General features: G+C 45.0%; 1 protein-coding gene across 1 annotated transcript; it reads left to right on the top strand.

The window, feature by feature from the left end:
* LOC129343790 (dipeptidase 2-like) lies at window positions 1-24,752 on the top strand. The gene is made up of 11 exons (XM_055000141.1): window positions 1-79; window positions 4,544-4,811; window positions 6,816-6,942; window positions 9,375-9,504; window positions 11,032-11,179; window positions 14,440-14,509; window positions 16,728-16,904; window positions 18,456-18,543; window positions 20,122-20,197; window positions 20,939-21,074; window positions 22,645-24,752. The coding sequence occupies exons 2-11, from the start codon at window positions 4,636-4,638 to the stop codon at window positions 22,822-22,824; spliced, it is 1,308 nt and encodes a 435-aa protein (XP_054856116.1). The 5' UTR covers window positions 1-79; window positions 4,544-4,635; the 3' UTR covers window positions 22,825-24,752.
* The last annotated feature ends 164 nt before the right edge of the window (window positions 24,753-24,916 follow it).

Genomic DNA, 24,916 nt, shown 5'->3' on the forward strand with positions numbered 1-24,916 from the left:
GTCAAGGGCTGATGTCCCAGCTCTGAAAAATGACTAGCCCTGCTTCAGGCAGATGCAGGCTGGGGAAGGAGATTCTCAGGTAATGCAAAATTAGCTTTGCGGTGCTGTGGGTTTCTGGGGAGGAAGGAAGAGCTGGTTTTACACAGACTATACAAGCAAGTGTGAGTTCCTGTGTATCAAATGGCAGCAGGAATTGGCGTGTGTGACACAGACAAGAAGTCACATGGAACGAGTAAGTGGAGGATGTGTGGGGGTGGGGATATTTGAAACAGCCGAGAAAGCCGCTTTTGCTGCAGCCTGCTGAAAATACACAAACCTAAGCACAGTTTCATCCTTCTAAATCCATTGAAGTTGATGGGCTTATAAGACGGACTCTCTGTTTAGGATGGTGCCAAAGTGTTAAGAATTGGGGCTTTTTGTGCATCTTACACTTAACATTGGGCCAAGCTACACATGACGAATGACACTTGAACGGCAAGTGTATTTCTCCCTGTTCACTTGCCCTCCACTCAATCCACTTGCCGTTCAAGTGTCATTCGTCATGTGTTTTAAATTTTATTTATTTCAATTTATATTCTGCTGTCCCCGCAAGCAGGCTCATGAATGGCTTATGCACTGTTCCTTGTTTATTTAGTTGCCAAGGAGCTCCTTCCCAGATTTTACTTCAGGCTTGCATCCTACCTTGCTTGGGCAGGCTGGTGGGATTTCATACAACCAAATGGAAAATCATCCATTTCTCACATAACCCACTCACAGCTTTCCTTGCTCTGGTGTCTCTGAATTGTTACAAAATGCAGAGAATCGCAAGAAAAGGTAGCAATTAGTTACAATAAATTGTGAAATCCTTACGAAATAAAGTCCATCAATATTCTTGGAGTTCACTCAAAAAGTTCATAGAGTAAAAATTCAAGTATAGGTCCAAATACATGCAGGTTGGATTAGACCATCTGACGAGCAGACCGTTTCATTGGGGGGGGGGGGGCGTTTCCGAGTCTCTTTCAAAGATAGTTATCTCAACAACGTAATTTTCAGTATTCAAAAACTCCCATTCAAACTCCACTAAAGCAAACGTCGGATGCTGCTCCTGAGGAAGGCTGCCTCTTGGAATTTGAGTAAATTCCAAGAATATTGATGGACTTTAGAAGTATTAATTGTTCATAGGCGATACCATCATTGTTTTGCACTAGCACTTTATGTATAGGTCTATATAGACTGTGTGTACTGATATGTATTGAATGGCAATTTGAATTATGAAATGACAGCAAGAATATTTTTGTAATTTTTCTAAGTCTGTATTTCATTAGGATTTCACGATTATTGTCTCTGAGTTGTTAGCATCAGAAATGTGTAGGTATTGAGTAAGAACAGATAGGGTTGCAAGGCTGAACAGAAGGGCTGGGCACAGGGACATGGGGGGCTGCGACATCAGTGATGTCACTACATCACTTCTGGGTACATCCTGGAAGTGACAAAGGGTTACCGGTCCCCTGGTGGTGGGTAAGGGATTCCCCATTCCCAGCCTCTGCCCCCTGCCCACCACCACTCACCTGGCCAATGGCAGGGAGGAAAGGCGAGGGAACAGGCCTCCTGGTCACATTATTGTGCTGCGCTGGGAGTGTGTGTGTACTTTGTGCATGTACGGGAAGTTAGAGACGGCAAGTGACTTGGCAACCCTACTGGAAAGGATAGGTCTAGGTTTTACCATAGAGTTTCCAGTGATTCCTAGAGCTACCCATTGTCACTTCTGAATGATAACTGGAAGTGATATAGTGATGTCAGCATGTCACTATTTTTAAAAATTATTTTTCTCCTGCCACCACTCAAAACAGCAGTGGGTAACAAGGCTTACTATCAGGTCTGGTAAGCCTAAAGTACCGGTTGTATGTACTTGGTCTGTTTTTATCTTCCTCTTCCTCCAAGAGGAGGTGTACACGGTTCTCCCTCCCTTCCTCCATTTTATCATCAGTCACAACAACCCTGTGGAATAGGTTCCTCTATTGTCTGGGCCACGGTCCTCCAGAAAGTTTCATGGGAGATTGTATAAGGAGAATAGACAAATTCGTAGAGGAGAGGTCCATCAATGGCTACTAGCCATGGTGACAACAGGGAACCTTCGCATCCAGTGGCAATCAGATTCTGAATACCAGCGCTGTGAGGCAACATGAGGAGAAGTTTTTAGCCTCTATGCCAAAAGATAACAACAGATCATAGATGGGCTTCACTGGGCTTTTTGCTGTGTTTGAGCACATCTTCAAGGAAGATGATGAAGTGAGAAATGTGTTACTTCAGTGCTTTGTGAACATTTAGCCATTAAAAAAAAGAAGAATGTGTGAGGTATCACATGGAATGTAAACTTCACTGAGTAGTTAATGCTAAATAGATGTGTTTGCCAAGATTTCCTGAGAGACACATTACAGATGTTGATGTCAGAGCTCCGAAAGAAGTTTCAGGGAGATACTAACCACAGTTGTATTCAAGAGTGTATTTTATGTATGTCATTTATCCCCGGTCTTTCTCACCAATGGAGACCCAAAGTGGCTGACGTCATTCTCCCCTCCATTTTATCCTCACAATAACCCTGTGAGGTAGGTTATACTGAGAGCAGGACTGGCCCAAGGTCACCCAGCGAGCTTCCATAGCAGAGTGAGGGTTTGAACTTGAGTCTCCCGGCTCCTAGCCCAACTACACCTCTCTGGCTTTTCTTGTAATTCATGCAATTCCCGTTCCCAGAAATCCTGTCTCCTGATTTGTGAGAATTATTTTATCAATATCCACAAACAAAAGCAGTCCATACTTTCCAGCACCATTCCCTGAAAAGCTGCTGTCCCAGTTTTGTCTTTTAATATTGATAAAAATGGGGATCCACGCTCTGAGAAGATCTTGTTTTCCTCTCTGTTCTGCAATTTCAAGGGAGATGGCCTTCTGCACTTCCTTTATAATAGTTCTCCCCTCTGTGACTCCTGACTCTCTGCGGAAGTGAATCCAACCAGCTTTCCCACTGATGAAAAAGGGAGGAGGGGTTTCCTTTGACCACCCAAAAAGGCTGTGTTGCAGATTGTGGGACCAGCATGGACAAAATCCATATTTGCCTGCAGTAAGGAGGGGAATTGGGCGAAACAGAGTGAAAAAGCTGGCTGGATCCACCTGACGGTTTATAGCTTTGTGTATTAATCTCTGCTAACGGAACGTAATACTTCATGCATCTGACAAAGTGAGATCAGGCTCATGGAGGCTTATACCCTAATAAATGTGTTTCAGTGCAGTCCTACATAGACTCACCAGAGAGGCCAATTGGTTTAGAGTGTAACTCTGCTTAGGATTGCGTTGTTGGCTTTGACGGTATCATACAACTGGTTTGATATTATTGGCTGCAGTAGATGACACGGTTACTACCCTGCCTGAATGTTGTTAGTCTTGAGTTGTCAAAGGTACAATTCCTCGTCCCACCCCCGCTACAAGATATTCTTTTCTATGCTCGTTCTGTGCTGCATTCACTTGTTTTGCACCGGCCTGGCCTGCCGTGATTTAAAAGCTAGGATCAACAGATCCAGACCAGCATCCTGTTCTTCTTATATGATGTTACCCATCTTTTAAATGAGCCCCGCCGGCTGCCATGTGTGAAATCTCAGGCACCGCACTGCACAGTGTTTGCTGGCATCCAGCCGTTCAACCCAAGCAGGAACTGAGTATGTTATCACAAGCAGACCGGCGAATGTTAAGATACCATGTGGTAAGCAGCTGGCCTTGTTGCAAGCAACAGCTGGTGAGATTTGTTTGAAGCACTCGATCACATTAGTGTCGAAATACGATGTCTCGCGTATGTCACCCCGACGCTGTAACTCCCTCCCTGTCTTTAAATCACTGCAGGGCGGGTGCTTGTAGACTCAACTGATGCAGGAGGAGAAAAAATTCCAGCAATTTGTAATAGTGGTTGGGAGGGCTTTGGCAGAGATCCCAGGTGTAAGAGTCTAGGAGTACATACGTATGTTCTTCTTAGGATCTGGGGGGGGAAACACCAGAGCGTGTGCGAATCTTTACCATTTTTGCAAAAGAACAGAGTCTTCTATGAACAAATTATCCTCCAGGTGGCTTATGTTTTTAAAGCGGGGATATAACACCTGGGAATTTATCACGGCTGAAGATAGAAAATACATTGGGTGAGTGGAGCCCCGTCTTTTCACCTTACGATCACTACTCCTAAATGTATCTGACTTGAAACTGATGTCTTCTTACCGGTTCTTCCTTGTTGCGTGTGACGTCATGCAGAAGCTGTCTGTAGTAAGGACAGATCAAGGCCTCTCAGGGAACAGAGTGAGGCAATCCATAAGTAAAATCTTGAACTTCCTAAAAAGGGATATTTGTGCTGTTCTCTGTGCAGGAGGACGCCCCCGGTAACTTCCTTGAAAAGCAGTCCTGAATGTGGTCCCTTCATGCCGCTGGTGTGTCAACACTAAAAAAAACCCATTTGTTGACTCTACAGGATGCCACGGTATTTCTCTTCCTTCTATTATTCATTAGTTTCTTTCCCACTTTGGTCACACAGCAGCCAAAGACAATACAGCTAGCTGAAAGTGGAATCAAAGCCAGAGAGAACTTCGGCAAGCGTTGTGAGTCCTGAGCTCCTTTTTAGCCAAGATGCCATCTTATGAACGTCTCCATCCAGTGAATGTCCTTGTGGGCCCCAAGAGGGATCTGCAGAAAACGTTTCTGTGTTTTTTGATGTTGCTTGTCAATCATTTGGAATGTGGAGCTGATGTATCCTTGAGAGACCAGGCTCTGGAATTAATGAAGAGTTCGCGTTTAATTGACGGGTATGTAGATGTCTTTGTTTTTAAATATGGTGCAGCATCACGGGGCAGGGCTGGGTCATATTCTATCACTGCCATCCTATGGAGAGTTAATCCATTCTAAGCCCTCTGAAGTCAATGGGCTTAGACTGGAGTAACTCTCCATAAGATTGCATTGTGTATGTTCTTGTTCCAGTGCAATATACCTTTTTTAATACTAATTATTAATGCTGGTTGCAAGATATGTTCCTGATTCCTCCTGGAAATTTCCCCTCCCATCCATTCAAAAAGTTTTATGGGTGTGCAAAGGGAGTCCTATACAGGGATGGATCTTTTGTTCAGAAAAACAGGCCTGGCTATTATTGCCATCATGCCCCAACAACTTGAGGGTGCCCACTAAAGATGGGCACAAACTGAAATACGAACCAAAATTAAGCACGAACCAGGCTGATTTGTGGTTCCGCGGTTCGTCAGATCCCATTTCTGACGAACCACCACGAACTTTAGGCTGGTTCATTTGGTTCATTTTTTGGTTCATCACTGCAGACAGCCTGGTGCCAATCAATCAGTTTGCTAGGCAACAGGGGATGGACTTCCTGCAGACCTACTGCTGACCTGACAGTGACCTTCTGCTGGCCCAGAAGTGATGATTTTCTGACCCAGATGTGATGTTTTCACGAACCAAACAAACCAGTTCATGAACCAGGGGCAGGTTTGTGAAAGTTCGTGGTTCGTGAAATTTGACGAACCACGAACCGCATGGTTTGGGTTTTTTCCCGGTTCATGCCCATCTCTAGTGCCCACCTTTTTCTCACACCTGTGCTGTGAGCTGGAACAATTTTGTCTGGCTGCGGGCTAGAACTGGTCGAGTTTTGGAGGCAGGTTTTATTTCCTGAGTTTCTGGAGAAATGAAAATCTTCTGATTGCAGCATTTTCTGGTCACCAGGTGTCTTACCATGCACTTACACAGCAGTCTGAGGCAGAGTTACACCATTCCAGGTCCACTGGAATCAATGGGGTTAGAAAGGTGTAACTTTGCTTAGGATTGCATGCATTATTAGCTTACTCTGTCCTACATAGTGATTGCGAGGATAAAATGGCAGGGGGGGAACTATATAAACCACCCCTGAGCTCTTTATAAGAAGGGTGGGCTAAAAAGTGATGAGTTCCAGGGTTTTTAAAATTCAGTATATATTCCTGCTTTTGTTAAAATACCAAAAAAAAGTCCCCTGGCACCTTCAAGACAAATGGCTTTAGTGTGGTGTAAACCTTTACCTGAGCTGAAGAGAGAGTGCAGAAGGGTGTCTGTGGAATGGGGCACTGCAATTGCAGAAGAGATACGAAGGCCCAGTTTCTCAAAATGGAGTATGTTACTGTTCAAAGCACCAATGCAAACAAGATCCACTTGAAAGAGCAAACAAATTGCTCAGAATGGGTGTGGAGTCCACTCTCAGGACAAAAATACGTGATACGTGGAATACAAGTTGGGGCATGGGTGCCTGACCCCACTCATAGGCCCACCACACAGGATGAGTGTAACTCAGGGCTAAGCTACAACTGACGACTGACACTTGCCTGGCAGGTGAACAGACTCACGTGTATTCCTCCCTGTTCACTTGATCAAGTGGAGCACAAGTGAATGGCAAATGAACAGGGAGGAATACACGTGAGTCTGTTCACTTGCCGTTCAAGTGTCATTCGTCGCTTGTAGCTTGGCTCTGAGTCCATTGGTGGTGGAGAGTGCCATCAAGTCATAGCTGACTTATGGTGACCCCTGGTGGGGTTTTCATGGCAAGAGACTAACAGAGATGGTTTGCCATTGCCTGTCTCTGCAACCCTGGTCTTCATTGGAGGTCTCCTATCCAGTTATTAAGCATGGCCAACCCTGCTTAGCTTCTGAGATTGGACGAGGTCAGGCTCACCTAGTCTGTCCAGGTCAGGAGGACCTAAGTCCATTGAAAGATGAAAAATACTGTTTGGAATGGCACTGTGTAACCATGTCCTTTGGTATTATTTTTGGCACTTCAGACATAATGACCTGCCACTGAAGCTGAGATGGTACTATCAAAACAAGCTGAGTAAAGTTGACTTAAGGACGCTCAGCACCACAGGCACAAATATTCAGAAACTAACTGCTGGCCATGTTGGTGCTCAGGCAGGTATTCTTTATATCCTTGTCTGTCCTGTGTGACTCATCCAATACAAAATCCATGTGTCCCCAGGGATGGCGCCAGGGTTTCTGAAGCCCAAGGTGGGGGGATGCGTGTGTGTGCACAAGCATGCGCACCCGAACTGTGTGATGACATCACGTGTGACATCATCACACAGTGTGCTCTGCGGGCCGGCCCCATTAGTGCAGCAAGCAGCTGGAATGGTGCATGGGTGCCCTGTGCTGCCCCAGACGCCTGCCGCGCCTGGTCCACTGCCAGCTCCGCAGCACGTGCCTCTGCCCCTGGAGCCCCCTCCGGCCCCTCGTGCTCAAAGCAGGGGCCTACGTGCCTCAATGGGCGCGCCAGCCCTGTGTCCCCCCCACATTGACTGTTGTCAGACGTGGTTTGGGAGTTCTATGCTTGAAACTTAATGTCCAGGTGTATTGGGACCCCTTTCAGATTGGGACTGTGGCATGTGGGGATAGGGGAGTTTATGCCCTCCGCCTCCAGGGTGACTTTCAGACCTGGATGTTGCTATTTTGCCCCATTGACTGATGGATACATGTACGTTTCTCCAATGGGGTGAAAAAGGGCCACCTGGGAACATGAAAGGAAACCAATGCAGGGGAAATGCTTAAGCATCCTCACCAGGTGTGCCATGTTCCCGATCACACCTGGGAATTAAGTTTTGAGCACGGAACTCCCAGTGCACATCTAATTGAAAGTTCTCATGATGGACTCAAGGACTTTCAGTGAAATCCTAAGCAGAGTTACTCCAGTTTAGTGGGCTTAGACTGGAGTAATTTAGGATTTCACAATTTGTAACGTGAATTGTATTGTATTGCTGATTCCACAATCCCTGGTTCAACCTTTTGGGGAGGGAAAGGGGCCACTTCCTCCTTCTTTTGCTAGCAGATAAGCAGCTGGATCCCTCCCGTAGGCTCTAGACATGTGGCCCACTGAAAGTGCGTATGCCAACAACAACATTCAGTCTCCCTGCTTAGAAAGCAGAAAACATTGAGAGTAAAAGCACTGGAAAAGAAATCAGAACATGGAAGCAAGAATTGTTTTTAAAAAGGCTGAACAGATACGTGCTCAATGCTCATCCATCAGACGTGACAAGTAAAAATGTAGGGGAAAGGTGTGTGGCCAAATTCTTTTTGTGTTCTTGGATCAAGCAATATGCCTTTAACATTTGTTAAAAAACAGCACTTCAGAGTGACAAATGCGTTGTCAGTTTTAGTATAAACCATTTAACACATAAGTCAATGAACACATGAAGTTGCCCTTTACTGAGTCAGACCGCTTGTTTATCGAGGTCCCATCACCACCTATCTCACCTTTCTAACTAGAGATGCCAGGGAATTGACTCTGGGAACTTCCATTTGCAAAGCTGGTGCTGTACTACTGAGCCATGACCCCTTCCTATTGGGAAATTTGGGGACCTGTGGCCTCAGGAAGTACAGCTCCTATCTCCACTCCACCAGCCAGCCACTGGAGAATGTTCTGTGTTGTACTTCGTAATGAGGAAAGACCAGGGGTCATTTCATAGAAAAAGAGCTGGAGGAACTCATTAGCATAGCTCATTAGCATAACTCATTAGCATATGCCACGCTCCTTGCCATCACCGACAGTGTGTCATTAGCATAACTGATTTGCATATTCCACACCCCCTGACATTACCTATCCTGGCTGTTTTGGACCAAATCCTGGGCCATTCAGGGCCAAAATTGGGCCCAAAATGGCAAAAGGGGGCTGAAAATGGGCCAAAAATGGTCAAGATCAGGTCGCTGCTAAGTGGGAGAGTGATCCACCACCCATCAGATCTGGGCCGTTTCGGCCCCAATCCAGGCTGAAACTGACCCAAAATGGCCGAGAGTCAGGTGGGCGGAGCCACCTGACATGTGACCTCTTTGGGGAACTGCATTCCTGCGCGTTCCCCCTCGAAATGAGCCCTGGGAAAGATCATTGGGAAGTGCAGCTGCCGGGATCTCTCCCGACATTAGCCTCTTGCCCTTTAAGACTCCATTCTTGGGAGCTATAAAGGGCGGAGAAGATACTACTGAGCTCCGCAACCAGGCCTTGGAATAGCTGTCGGCTCCATTATCGCTACTCTGTCTGCTTGGCTCAAGGAGAGATTCTGTATCCATTGTCTGTGCTCCCAGCCTTACCCAGATGCCTTCACTTCCTGCTGTGCTCAGGCCAGCACATGTAGCAGCTGAGGGCTGCCGCTGTTCAACAACCGTCCTCCATCATTTCCGTCCCTGCTGTGTTTACAGTGTGGTCCAGCCCTTTAATCTGCAGACCCACCAGAGGTGGCACAACTCCCCAAACAAGTATAATTCTCCATAGCTGCCTCTGTGGCAGAGGGAGATACAGGTATAGATGTAGACACAACATGTAATTTTTTAAAAAATGCATCTTGTCACTCTTTCAGTTTTGGTCAGTATATGTTCTCTGCAGCGCACAGAACAAAGACGTTGTGCGTCTCACCCTGGAGCAAATTGATGTTGTCAAGAGGATGTGCAAATCCTACGAGGAATTTGAGCTGGTGACGACTGCTCAAGGTAAAGTGACCTCCGTCTTAACAAGGAAACATCAGGCAGAAATAAGAGAGATCAGAAAGTTTGCTGTTGCTCTTCTAATTTTGCTTTGCACCCGTTTTCTTTTAGGTAGAATGGTCATATGTACATTCCCAGCCAATTAGGGATCACATAGCGAACAGGTTATCACATACATGATTGGATTTGTCCACATGATGACGTGACTGAAGGCAAAGAGAATCCATTGAGAGCGAGGGCAATATTTCAGGAACAGGATGCATGCCAATCAGCCAATTATAGAATAGGATCCAGAGGAGTTAGCCATGTTAGTCTGTAGTAGCAAAATAGTAGAGTCCAGTAGCACCTTTAAGACTAACCAACTTTATTGTAAGCATAAGCTTTCAAGAACCACAGTTCTCTTCATCAGATGCATGGAAGGTATGAAGAAACTGGCCAGATATTTGCATCTATTCCCCCCTCCCCTCCCCACCTGGCCAGTTTCTAGTCTCCAGGGAGACCAGAGTTCAAACCTCCAATCATCCGTGAAGCTTTAGGTGATCTCGGACTGTACCTCTTCCTAACCCATCCCACAGGGTTGTTGTGAGGATACCATGAAGGGAGAACAGCATATGCCACTCTGAGCTCCTTGAGGAAAGGGCAGGATAAAAATGGAAGATAATAAATAGGTTCCAGATAAGCATTTGTGCTGTGTGGACCAGTTATAGCATTATTGTCTCTTATGAGGTGAAGTCCATTTCACTGAATGGAGCAAGGATGGGAAGAAAGCATCCCAAAAGTAACCAGTGTTCAGAGACAGAGATAACAGAACAGAGAAGAGACAACAGAAGATACATGCCAATTTTTTTTTATTTACTTCATTTGTGCTTCACCTTTCTCCCTATTTGAGACGCTTCTCTATTTTATCCTCGCAGCAACCCTGTGGGTTTGGCACGGCCAGCAAGCTTCCATGGCAAAGCAGGGATTCGAACCTGGGTTTCCCCGATCCTAGTCCAACACTCTAACCGGTACACCTCACTAGTTACTGAGTTGCCCATCATATCTTTACAGACTACTCTGCTCAGTTCCTCTGTATTCCGTCAGTCAAACTTCATCACTATAACCAAAGGCCATGGCAAAAAAAAAAATCTTCTGTATTACTATCTCCTTTTAATTTTAAGATAGCAGGATTTGAGTCCAGTGGCAGCTTAGAGACCAATAAGATTTTCAGGGTGTAAGCTTTCAAGAGTCAAATCTCCTTTCTTCAGATATCACTTCTTAATAAAGGATTTACAACAGCCAGTGTTTGGGCTGCAGAAACTTTACAGATTGTTAATTCACATGTAACTTAGCAGTAACATTAAGCTGTATTTTTTCAGCTAAGCAGATGGACTAAACAAAGGAACTTTGACTCTCGAAAGCTTATATCATGAAAATCTTGTTGGTCTCTAAGATGCAACTAGATGAAAACCCTGCTAGTCTACTACAGACCAACACGGCTACCCACCTGAAACTATTTTAACTTTTAACTTACTCTTTCTTTTTTAAATCCAGGCATTAAGAACATTCCAAACAATAAGATAGCTTGCTTGATTGGCATCGAAGGGGGTCACTCCATTGACAGCAGTCTTTCGGCTCTGCGGATGTATTACGAACTGGGCGTTCGGTACATGGGACTGACACACACCTGCAACACGCCCTGGTAACCCACACACGAGAGTTCCTTTCCCCCTTCAAAGAGGTGGTGTATTGCCATTAACCAGGAATGATTAAAAGCCCTGTAAAAAATTTCTATCCTGAGCAAATCAGTGCGGTGAGAATGGCAGAGCTTGCTAAAGGTAGGATGGGACCTTCCACAGGGAGGGTGTTAGGATTCCAGTGGGCCATGCTACAAGTGAGGAATGACACTTGAACGGCAAGTGAACAGACTCACATGTATTCCTCCCTGTTCACTTGCGCTCCACTTGCGCTCCACTCGATCACATGAACAGGGAAGAATACACGTGAGTCTGTTCACTTGCCGTTCAAGTGTCATTCATCACTTGTAGCTTGGCCCAGTGTCTGTCCAAGAGATGAGTTTCCGTTCGGCAAGGCTCTTTTTTTCCCTCCAGCCACCAGAATTTACAACTGGAAGGTCGTATGCAGTGGCGGCCCTGCCAAGTGCTACAGCAGGAGTCAGGAACTTTGTACAATTAAAGAGGCAAACTTCTGCAAAATTCAGGGCAAGAGATCCGCAAAGATTCAGTTTAAGTTTCTGCAGCCTAAACACCAGCTGTTGTGAGTCCTTTATTAGGAAATGGCACGCATGGGATCTTGCAATGAGTCATAAATATACCCGAAAACATCCTGTGCAATTGCTTTCCTATGCATTGGAAATTCATGGTTCTCAGTTGGATTCCTGGTAACTGTTTGTTTCTACCATTTCCCTTTCTGTAAAGCATCTCTAAGAAGCCTTTTAGTCTCATGAAAAATCTTTGCCTGCCATTTCCTTCACATCCTGGTTATTCTAGCATTCCATCCCTCCTTCCGCTATACCTTAACTTAAAGATTTGATTTTCTGTTTTAAAGACCCATAGTTGGTTCTGCACTGAACCATATTTGGCTTTGGAGCCATAGGTTGCAGATCCCTGACCTACAGGCAATCTACAGGCATAGGGATGTTCTTCATAGGCCTGAGTCAGTTCCTGATCTATGAAAGGTCTTCTCCCTAGATGGGATTTAATGATAATTTGGGCATTCAGGAGGACCAGCAACCAGGGGGTCCAAAAGGCTGGAGACCTGTTGAAGCCATGGTCATCATGTATAGGACCCACCTACTGTTTGGAAACGCTGGCTCGATCTCCAATTTACCACCTGGATGCTGTAGAGGACATGGGGCCAAGAGAATTGTGCTCTGCTTTCCACTTCAGGTGCTCCCTCACAATCAACCTAGAGACTCCTGCATCATTGCAACAATTTTCTCTCCTTTTAGAACCTGCCAATGTACGTGTGAGGTCTTGCTTTGCTCCTATTCATCCACCTTAAATGGTGGGAGGGACTGGAAGGAGGGTCCCACAGACAATCTAGGCCCAGGGAACTATAAAACCTACTGCTGACCCTTTCAGTTCACACATGTTGCCTGGTTATAGATGCCTGTTACAGAAGGAAAACCAGTTGGGCGGGGGGTCAGTTGACTTCCTGAAGATCTCTCAACTGTTCGATGTGGGAAGCACTTTGTCAGCAGCTTCTTTCACCGCCTGTTTTTTGCAGCACCTGGAGCTCAGGGCTCAGATATGTGCTCTATGAAACGCAACTTGTGCAGCCTCAGTTTGTCACGGCGCTGTGCCAGGTGGGTTGTTTAACCCTTCAACCCCCACTTGGTTTTGCTGTTCAGGACTAGTTTTTCCTGCTTTGCTATTATCATTTCAAAGGAGAAAACATGTACATTTTAAAAGCATACTTTTTCTTTCCTTGTAAAAGACTTAACAACAAAACCAGAGAGCCCAGTGTCGAATCGCGAAACCAAGTAAAGGCTTAAGGGGAAAACCCCCTCTCCTTTCCCTGCACAGCCCCAACACAATCTGAGACTGCACAAACCTGCACTTTTCCTTTTATGAATGGAATAAGATGTGTTTTCTGCCCCTGCTAGGGTTGCCAGTTTACCCCCCTCCAGCAGGAGTGGGGGGACCTGGCACTTAGTGGGGGTGATCTCCCCTTGTGCTTGTGACCGGCTGGAGGACGCCAGCTGCACACTGGTCCGGGAGGTTTTTTGCCTCCTGGGCTCATTCCCTGGGTCTTTCCTCCCCACCAGCCAGGTGAGTGGTGGTGGGGGGAGAGACTAGGAGCAGGGAATCCCCTGTCTCCATTGGGGGACTGGCAGGAAGCCCTAGCTAGCTACCACTGTTTGAACCCAAGTTTCTTGTTCCAAGTTTATGAGTCTCATCTGATAAGCTTATCAGGTGCCCAGTTATGATGGGCAATCTCCCGATAATCTGCTCCGTTGCCCACTGCCACTAGGAGTGGCAGCAGGAGAAAAATAAAGGTTAAAAAGGCTCTGACCTAATTACCTGCACATCACTTCCAGATATGACCCAGAAGTGACAATGGTAGCTCTGGAAATTGCCAAAAACTCTATGGTAAAAGCTTAGAGTTTTACAAGAAAGTTGTGGTGATTCCCAGAACTACCATTGTTACTTCCAGGTTGGACCTGGAAGTGATGTAGTGATGTTGCCGATGTCACCCACATCGCGTGCCATCCCTCCCATGACTCCATTCCCCAACCCTCCCACTGATTGCCAGTCTTGGTCGGGCAACCCTATGTGCAGAATTGGTACTATATATTAATGCCCCCAGCCTCTGAATTCTTATGCTCTGGATCCTCTTTACCTAAAATATTATTGCATTTGGGTCTGCAAGATGGCAGCTTCCTGGATTTTCTCCTTTATGTGGTTTTGTGGCTGCTTAGGAGGCAATCACTTAAAATGTTGCCTTTTGATATATGCATGTACCCCCTTTTATACTTAATTCAGCATTCAGCATGAATTGAAAGCATGAATGATTTTTAGCATGACAAGTGAATTCTGTGTTTTTAAGTGTTTCACATGGATTGTCTCCTTGAAATCTTTGCTACAGCCTTGAAAGGTAGGCCAGTATTACTATCTCCTCATATCGCAGATGGGAGCGGAGACTGAGGCAGAATGGCTTGCTTAAGGCCACTAATCAAGTTAGTAGTCGAGGTGAGATTTGAACCAGGGCCTGCCCGATCACAGGGCATTTCCTGAGTCCACTATACCAGTTAATCAGCTGTGCAGGCTTGGGTTTGCATGTGAATATTTGGCTGCCTCACTGGAGTACTGCTTCTTTGGAACAAGGTTGCGTCTATTTCTGTACATTTGCTTTATTTCGAAATGGTACCCGGTTAACCATCGGATTCTTTAAAAAGCTCCACCGAATAAATATCCTGTGTTTTGGTTTCCTCTTCAGGGCAGAAACGTCATCAAAACAAGTACACAATTTCTATCCAGGCACGAAAGGCTTGACTGCTTTTGGCAAAGTAAGACCAGTTCGTTTCTGGTGGGGGTGTTTTTGGGGTAAAAGTTAGCAAAGGCTTTTTATAACATGCGTGCAAGAGTCTCTTAAGCACGGCTGGGCTGGTCTTCTACGTGGAGGAGAAGATGCAGGGCATTTTCTCCCCCATAACAATTGGGCTCCCTTAGAGTACATTCTTGATATGCTGACGTACTATCAGTAGACCTTGTTCTTAAATAAAATGTGAATGCTTGATGACTTCTAGGGTCATCTCGTCTAACCCGCTACACAATGCAGGAAATTCTCAACTACAACCCGCCCACCCACACACACACAGTGACCCTTGCTCCATGCCCAGAAGATCCAATCCACACGTGAGAGAATCACGGAGATAAACAGCAAAAAACCAAGCATACAAATGCGCCGTGAAAACCTTACTAACAAAGTGAAATAAACTCTATTGGTGTATGTACAGTGTATCAAGAAATAAATACAAAGAAACAGTCAATATTGCAAATTAATATAAGTTTTGATGTACAGTAATTTCTGGCTGCGCAACAACTGCCAGAGGAAGGAATACAGAACCGGGAAGGAAATACTGGTACCCCCTTTGCAGTTACACCTCTACTACACCTCCACCATTGGAACATCTTCTCCTGGAAAGGAATTGGACTCTGTCTCATTAAGACTTTGGTCTTACATAAATGTATATACTCAAGGCACTAGCACTTTAGCATTGTAAGCAGAGGTCACTTTAAGTCTACGTTTATTCATATGGTCTGTTGTTAAGCTTGTCTTCCAAAGGATATGTGACCCTGCAGATGCATTATAATAAGATGCCTTAGTGTTGTTGCACAGCCAGAAATTACGGTACATCAAAACTTGAATTAATTTGCAATATTGACTGTTTCTTTGTATTTATTTCTTGATACATTTATTTCTGTACATACACCAATAGAGTTTATTTCACTTGGTTAGTAAGGTTTTCACGGTGCATTTGTATGCTTGCTTTTTTGCCATGCTCAGAAGATGGCAAAACACTTTCAGGATCCCTAGCCAAACTGCCCTAGGGAAAATTGCTTCCTGACCCTACAATGGCGATTGGCATTACCCTGGGCATGTAAGAAGGGGCCATGAGAACTAAGCACTGATGTAACCCTTCCTGCCCTCCCTCTCCTGATCTGCCCAGGTTTATAGAATCAGCATTGCTGGCAGATGGCCATCTAGCCTCTGCTTAAAAACCTCCAAAAAGGGAAAGCATGTGGCTCCAGAGTCATTGAGTGGGCAGAGATAAAACATGATAGCAATATACCTATGACTGATAATTAAAACAAAGAAAAACTGCAAAGGCCTGCTAGAGGTGGCATGGGAGCAAGGGGATGATAGGCAGAAGAGGAAAGAGTGAGGAATTACCTTGCATTGAGGTTTCCATTCCACTCCATGCTAATGAGACCAAACTGGGGAATTCCCCTGTTGTTCTCACGCAATCTTAAATATTGCAAAAGGTTTGCTAAGTGCAAAGACATGATATGGGCGGCTGTCACATATGTTGGATAACTCACTTTCAATACTAATTTGTTTGCAACTAGATTTTTCTCTGTGAAACAGGAAAATCCAGTTGCAAAATGATTGCTCAAGTGCATTGAAAGTGCATTATCCAACATGTGTGAAAGCAGCCATTGTTCCCATCCAAATTGCCTCTTGGGGAGACAGGGCAAGGACGGGAGAATGGTCTTTTGAAATGAATGACAGCCAAGCAGGGATACAGAACCCTCATCCTAGCTAAATATCACTTGAGTTATTTGCTCTGGTAGCATAGCTATTGGCAGGGCTCATTTCGAGGGGCAATGCACAGGAACTCAGTTCCGGCAGTTCCCCAAAGAGGTCATGTCAGGTGGCCCTGCCCACCTGACTCTCGGCCATTTTGGGCCCATTTCGGCCTGGATCGCGCCTTTGACGGGTGGTGGATCACTCTCCCACTCAGCAGTGGCCTGATCCTGACCATTTTGGGCCCCTTTTCAGCCATTTTCGGCCCTGAATGGCCAGGATTGGGTCCAAAACAGCCAGAATAGGTGATGTCAGGAGGTGTGGCATATGCAAATCAGCTATGCTAATGACACACGTCCGGTGATGGCAAGAGGCGTGACATATGCTAATGAGATATGCTAATGGGTTATGCTGATGAGTTCCTCCAGCTCTTTTTCTACAAAATGACCCGCAGCTATTGGCCTGTGTTGTTCCAGGAAGTGGTGAAGGAGATGAATCGCTTGGGGATGATGATCGACTTGTCGCATGCTTCTGATGCAACGGCTCGGGCTGTCCTCAGCACCTCCACAGCGCCAGTCATTTTCAGCCATTCCTCTGCCTTTTCGGTCTGCAACCATTCGCGGAATGTTCCCAATGATATTCTACGACGTCTGGTAAGTGACGTGTATCTCTGGGGCTATCCAGTCAGGGTCATTTGCTGTTGCTGTGGATTCCTGTTCCACATCACCAGTAAGTGGGATACATGCATACTATACATACATATATAATATTTATATATACGTACTTTATATACATGGCTACATCCCTATTCAAATTCTCCAGCCTCAGATAATAGCAAGATCCTAATTATGTCTACTTAGGAGTCCTAAGTAGAATGGAACGGTTTCCTTTGTGCCACCAATAGAACTGAAAATCTCTATCCAGGAAGTGTCACTAGGAACAAAGTTAATGAAACACAAGAGCCTTAGGCTCGCCTGTTACCAATAGTCTTGGCAAAATAATACAGAACTATCTTATCACAATTCCAAATAGAGTCTATTATCATTTCTTAAAGTGCAGTAAGTAAAGCCAGTTAGAGAATTCACAAAGCGCTAAAGTGCAATAAATAGTTATTAAAAATAGTTCTTGGTGTTGTTGTTATTGTTACATAAATTAAGAAACTGTTCTGTAAACTGTTCTTTCTATCTGAGACTACTTACCTACTCTATTTTGTATTTAACTGTTTTATTGTTATCATATTTCTCTAATAATTCTCAATAAAACTTATTGTGGAAAAAAAGATAGTTCTTGGCAAGGTTTTTTTTCAGAGGGAACGCGGTGGAACGGAGTTCCAGCACCTCTTCAAAATGGTCACATGGCTGGTGGCCCCGCCTCCTGATCTTCAGACAGAGGGGAGTTTAGATTGCAATCTAAACTCCCCTCTGTCTAGAGATCAGGGGGCATGACCACTGTCCATGTGACCATTTTCGCCGAGAGCGATTTAAACTTTTAAAAACTCCCCCTGTGTTCCAGCTGACTCAAAGTGACGTCATTGTGCAGTCCTGAGTTCCATCACTGAGTTCCACCACCTGGAAAATCCCAGAAAAAAAGCCCTGGTTCTCAGTCACAGGAGCGCCTCAGGCTCTCGTATTTCGTTAATCAACAGAATTGAAACTGATCTTTCATTTGTAATATTCTGACCTTCTCCTTATCCTAAGGCTTATATAGATGAAATTAATCCTCTCCAACTGCTTCAAGGCAGAATACACAGTTTAAAATTAGTACAGTCAATAACAAGGGCATTTTTTTAAACAATGCCATAGGTTAAATAAACACATTTACAAAGACATAGCATTAGCCAGAATCCAATGCAGAGCTAAACAAATGCTAAAACAGAGCATAAGCAATTCAGACAACAGAACATAGTGGTGATGGTCAGGATCAGGCCGCTGCTGAGTGGGAGAGTGATCCACCACCTGTCAGAGGCCCGATCAGGGCCGTTTCAGCCCCAATCCAGGCCGAGACAGGCCCAAAATGGCCAAGAGTCAGGTGGGTGGGGCCATCTGACATGTGACCTCTTTACGGAACTACCGGAACTGCGTTCCTGCACGTTCCCCCTCGAAATGAGCCCTGACCATCTATCATTATGGTTGTTGTTGCTATCACAAATGCATTTTCAGGGGATGTCAGACAAGTTTCATTTTAGCCTCCTTTTTTTTTTAAAGAAAAAGAATAACGGGATTATCATGGTATCATTCTCAACTACAATGTTGGCCTGCGGTGATCAAAGAGTGAGCATTTCCACTGTTGCAGGTTTGTGGATGCCGAACGGTCCCTTTCAATACATTCCTGTAGTGCTTGAGAGGAAAGCAAGAAAGCAATTCCTTATGTTTGCTTATTTTAACCAGGAGAAAGGGAGAAATCTCATAACATTCTCAGTTTTATCAGCTTGTTGTTTCTCTTTCGCAGGGCTTTTTTTCTGGAAAAAGAGGTGGTGGAACTCAGTGGGTTGCCCTCGGAGAAAATGGTCACATGGCTGGTGGCCCCGCCCCCTGATCTCCAGACAGAGGGGAGTGTAGATTGCCCTCCGCGCCACATGGCACAGAGGGCAATCTCAACTCCCCTCTGTCTGGAGATCAGGGGGCAGGGCCACCAGCCATGTGACCATTTTCAAGAGGTTCCGGAACTCCGTTCCATCGAGTTCCAGCTGAAAAAAAGCCCTGCTCGTTAGCTTCTAATGTGGTCTGTCTTTTGAGTACTGAAAGCAAATGAGAGGTTGAATGTAATTGTTATCAGTTGGTAGCTAGAGTTGCGTTTTCAGCTGTGATAATTTCAGAGAGGTTGCAGTTTGGGTCGCAGGTTCATGCCTGGAACCCCTGGGAGACTGGAATGGGCCACAGAGGGAAAAGACCATTGTCAAGGCATTGATGTAACTTCTGGCTAGAACCCAGAAGTGACATAACTGATCCTCTAGGATTTGGCAGAGATTGGTGAAATCCGACAGTGTCGGTAATTCACTTCTAGGTTTTATCCGTAAGTGAACAACATCTACTCTCCCCACTGCTCATTTGAGCAACAGCACGGGCTGGGGGACAGTGGCAGGAGAACGCCTACCATAGTGGGTAATTTGGCAACCCTAGTAGCCCTTGTTCATTTGTAGCAGTAGAACAAAACGGGAGTCCTCCTGTGACACTTTAAAGACTAACAAGATTTATTCGGGGTGGGATGGGGTATTTTTTAATTTTGATTTTAACTGTTTTTATTCTATTCTGGTAAACCATCTTGAACCATAACATTTCATGAGTCCGCGCTCACTTCATCAAATGCATTTTTTTTTTCATTTTTGGCTGTTGCTTGCATTGCTCTGCAGCCTGCTGCTTCCCCCAGCCATCCCTGTTCTCCAGAGCTGAGCATCTGTGGAAATTTGCACTGATTCAATAATGACAGCAGATGAGGATTATTGATTAAACTGGCACTCTGGAGGAAATTACCTAAAATCTAGTCAAATGCTTTGGGTCGTTGAATTAATTGTGACATTTTAGCTGCTTCATTCTCCAAAAATATTCTGCTGTCTACCAGTCACTCTCTTAGTCTCACCTACTCCATGAGTGGTTCTGGTAAGGATAAAATGGAGGAGAGAAGTCCAATGTTGTAAGCCACTTGGGGCCTGCTCTGGGGAGAAAATCAGGGTATAAATATCTGAATAAATAAATTACATGTGTAATTATAAGTAACATCATGAAATGTAAATGTATTGCATTGCTGTGTTTAATCAACCAAGCAATACCAAGTATAGATGGGTTACAGATATGTTAGTCTTTCTCAATGGCATTGCCCCCTTTTCCTTACCCTATGCTTATGCTTTGCCATCTTTTTAAAATATATTCCTAGATCACTTTGACCACATAAAGAAAATGGCAGGCTCCAAAGCAATAGGAATTGGCAGTGACTATGAAGGAGCAAATCAGTTAGTAAACTTTTTTATTATTGTTGTTGCTGTTGTTGATAATGAGTTTGCAGGGCGATACATTATGCACCACGCTGGGCTGCTGCTGAAAATGGTATCCCCAAGTCAGATTCTCTCCTGAAACCTGTACGATTATTTAGCTCATGCTCTCACTCTTGCCATCATCACATTGTGAGTTGTCCTGCTTTTGCCAGTGACAACAAATAATGTCTATTTTTGTGAGCAGGAAAACGCATGATGTGATGAGGTCCGTAACTGAACGTACATGCTGTCGAGCAGAGGGGAAGTATTTAACTCAGAGATGCTGTTTTTGGCAGTAGTCATGTGTTCCATCTAATGGGTTACTCCGTTATCAGAGCACGGAGACATTCTAAAGAAAGAAAACCCAGCTAATTATTTGAGTAAGAAAGTGCCACGAAATGCCCTCAAAGCCTGACTGGGACTAAATTTTGAAAACAGCTTTAGACCTCCCAGACTTCTGATATTTCTTCCTCTCTGTAAACTTAACAAAATACATTGAAGCAGTGCAAGCATTCGGAAATGACGAGAAGTCCGCGAGGCTTCAACAGTTGAAGTTTTGGATTTGATTCCGTACAAGAATGTTTCAAACCTCCCTGCCCCACAGTTCCCCAGTCAATTGACCCCTGTGAGGATTGTTCGTGTCAAATCCCCTCTCTGACAGTGTTTCGCCTGAGAGGCCATGTTTCATGTCATGTCATTGCATAATGTCTTTGTTAACAGATTCCCTGAGGGGTTGGAGGACGTTTCAAAATACCCGGCCTTGATTGAAGAACTGCTGAGAAGGGGCTGGAACAATGCAGAACTGCGTGGTGTTTTGAGAGACAATATTTTGCGTGTTCTCAAAGAGGTAGAAAAAGTAAGGTTTGCATGAGATTCCCCCCCTCCCTTTAGCCCGCATTACATTTTGGATCTCTCCCTAAGGGAGGGAGAAAAGAGTTTGTCCAGTAAGGCCTCATTTTGAGCAAACATTTTCCATTGCTAGTTCCAGGGCTCGATTTGAGGGGGAACGTGCAGGAACACAGTTCCGGTAGTTCCCCAAAGAGGGCACATGTCAGGTGGCCCCACCCACCAGACTCTTGGCCATTTTGAGCCCATTTCGGCCTGAATTGGGACTAAAATGGCCCAGGTCGGGCCTCTGACAGGTAGTGGATCACTCTCCCACTCAGCAGCGGCCCAATCCTGACCATTTTGGGCTCCTTTTCGGCCATTTTCAGCCCCTTTTTGCCATTTTGGACCCAATTTCGACCCTGAATGGCCAAGATTGGGTCCAAAACAGCCAGGATAGGTGATGTCAGGGTGTGTGGCATATGCAAATCAGTTATGCTAATGACACATTTCTGGTGATGTCAAGAGGCGTGGCATGTGCTAATGAGTTATGCTAATGAGTCCCTCCAGTTCTTTTTCTATGAAATGACCCCTGGCTAATTCAACACTCTTGTCTCCAACAGAGAGCAAGGCAGATATCCCTGGAAATATCATAGGGCATGCTAAAGATTGCAATCTCCTGCTGATAGTTCATAGCACCTGATAATCAAAAATATACTACCTCGGAATATAGAGATTCCATTTCCAACTTTCTTAGTTAATGGCCACCAACCATCCAATCATACATGAAAGTTATTATAACTATACCATTGTTTAAAAATACAAGCAATAAACAGCATTCTTCAGTCAGCTACTGCTCCAGGGCCGAGAGGTAGACCCCTTTGTGTGCAATAGGTCTCAAGTTCAATCCCCAAATCTCAGGTAGCAGGGCTGGGAAAGATTTCCTCAGTCTGAGATCACAGTAAGTCGTTGCCTTTTGTTCATGTTGGAAACGTTGGAGGCCCCTCCATCAGTTGAGTGAGACAATACTAGAACCGAGCTGTGATTCATGACAGCTCATATCGAAAGAGATGTTAGTCTTTAAGGTGCCACTAGATTCGGTTTTACAACAGTCCATCAAATAGATTGACTAGATCAGGGGATCCACCGTTCATCTGAATCTGTAAGCACTTTCAGAATTCTCAGAATTTTGGTAGGGATGGGTGTACCACAAGATGGCTGCCATGGAGAGGCCGGGCCAGTCACAAAACATTGGGAATATCCAAGCCAAGCATCCTCTTATTGTGGAGGCAGCTGTTTCCAAAAAGGTGCCCCCATTCAAGCACAAAGGTGATCCTTCCTTCGGTCCTCTGAAACTTCTCCTGCTGCAACAAGGTGGAGAAAGGCCAGGACTGATACTTTGCTTTGGGTGAAAGATGCTTTGGGGAAGAAGCACATGAGCTCAGGAAACACATAAGTGGACGCCATGTTGGGGGAATCGCTGGGCTGGACACAGTAGGATTAACTAGGTGGACCAATTGGTTTGACTCAGTATAAGTCAGCATCTTGTGTTCACAGTGATACAAAAGGTCTTTATGATTTGCACTGATTTTGAATTCTAGGTGCAGGAGAGAAGTTCAGCAATGAATGTGAGTGAAGAAGAGATTCCTCCTGAAAAGACCATGCATGCCTGTCGCTTAGACCTGAGACGTGCGCCCGCCGTGGCTTCCCACGGAGCACCTTTCTGGGGGCAGCTAAAGAGTGTAATAGTCACTTTGGGGGTGTTTCTAGTGTTACACTGAGAGTGTCTCATGCAACAGAACCATGGCTCTACCCACCTGTTATATGCCTGCTGAGTAGTTCCGATAGAGTGTGAAACACAACTGGATGCTGCCGTCTACTCAAATCGCCGCACCTGCTTCTTAATTTTTACACTGAAAAGGAGAGACTGCAGCATTGTCCACATGACATATGTGCATATGGAGGAACCTGCACAGGAAGGGAACCCCCACCCCACCCCTATGCTCATTTGCCAAAACGTAAGCACCGACCTTGCATTGTTCAGTCAGGGGGATTGAGCCTTGATATGTACACTTCGTAAACACACAATCTCTGTGCACACATTGCAGGTGGGGGTGGTGCCAGCATGCTTTGCCAGATCCTAGGCAAAGCCAGGATGCCAAATGCTGCTCTCCCTCTATATGCACCGCCCTGTATGCATTGAAGTTATTTATACAAGGCTGCCATTTGGACAACAAAGGGTGCATTTTCCTTCCCGGTTGCCCTGCCCTATCATTCCACAAACTCAATCCCTGCCATGTTTTCCCTTTCGATTCCAGCCCATTCAAGCAGAAAGTCGGCTCTATCGAAAAGCAGTTTGGAGCCACTGTGATTGAAATCTTGCAGGGTTGGTCCTTCCACCTCCCAGAAGGCATTAACGACTTCTCTGGTCTTCACTAGAGATGGGCACAAACCAAAATACGAACCAAAATTAAGCATGAACCAGGCCGGTTCATGGTTCGCGAACCGTGGTTCATGAGATCCCATTTCTGACGAACCACCACGAACTTTAGGCTGGTTCGTTTGGTTTGTTTTTTGGTTTATGACTGCAGACAGCCTGGTGCCAGTCAATCAGTTTGCTAGGCAACAGGGAATGGACTTCCTGCAGACCTTCTGCTGACCCGGAAGCGACGATTTTCTGACCCGGATATGATGTTTTCGCAAACTGGTTCACGAACCAGGGGCAGGTTTGTGAAATTTGATGAACCATGAACCACATGGTTTGTTTTTTTTCCGGTTCGTGCCCATCTCTAGTCTTAATTTCAGGGTCCAAGAACAGAGTAGAGCCTGCCCAGTTGTGTCTCACCCTCTGTTAAATAGAACGTGGTATGCTATCTGTGGGTTTGTGGCCTCTTGTGAGACATCCAGGGCCTCAGACAGCCACAGTAACATCGTTGTGGCCCCAGCTGGCCCCTGAGTCCTCTTCTACTGCTCTGCTGTGATCCATTTGAAGTATAGGTTGCGACTCTTACAGTGCAATCCTAAACAGAGTTATTCGAAGTAATGCTGCTTAGGCTTGCGTTGTTAGGGAATCTTCCTTCCATCCTGCTGACACCTCGCTCTCTCTCTTCTCCATCTTCCACCATGAGAGCAGAACATGCTTCTTGCATCTCTCTCCATCCTAGTGTAGTGAGCTAGATTTGAATGCTCTTTCTACTCTATCCTACCCAGACTGGAGTTTCTTTAAATAAAAGATTCTTATCTCTTTACTAAAGATCAAACAGGCTCCATGTGGTTCTTTGTTCCGCAGCAGCCACTCTGTAATAAAAAGACATGTCTATCTCACCCCCACTTAAAATGCTAATTACAATGTGGTGAGCCCTGTTTCAATTTACAAAACCAAGCAGAAGTATAAAGGTCATGTCTCGTCATCTCCCCCTTCGTGTGTGGCTTTAATCTGAATCATTGCTGCATGCATGCCCAGTTTATCTTTTGTAGACAAACAGAGATCTGTAATCTTTGTCACATCAGTCTGGAGTGCAGGAGCCTGCATCCCCAACCCTGGACACATTAAAATCTATTTTGTTTCATGAAATTTTGGTGAGCGGTAGCTTGATGTTGTTTTGTTTCCACCTGCTTTCATCTAATTCTGCTTCTGTTTTATTGTTTCAGTGTTTGTGCTTATTTTACATCTCAACCAAATTAAAACAAAATTTATTGTAATACTGAACCGTATTTTTATACTTATCTGCTGCCTTGAAGACAGGGAAGGGGCAAAGATATTTCAAATACAGAGTTCATTGGCACAATTTATTTTATTTATGTCATTTATAGTCCGCCTTTCTCACTGAGACTCAAGGCGGATTACACAGTATGAGATTAGTACAATCACTA

This window comes from Eublepharis macularius, chromosome 16 (assembly GCF_028583425.1).
Source record: "Eublepharis macularius isolate TG4126 chromosome 16, MPM_Emac_v1.0, whole genome shotgun sequence".
Classification (NCBI taxonomy): Eukaryota; Metazoa; Chordata; class Lepidosauria; order Squamata; family Eublepharidae; genus Eublepharis; species Eublepharis macularius.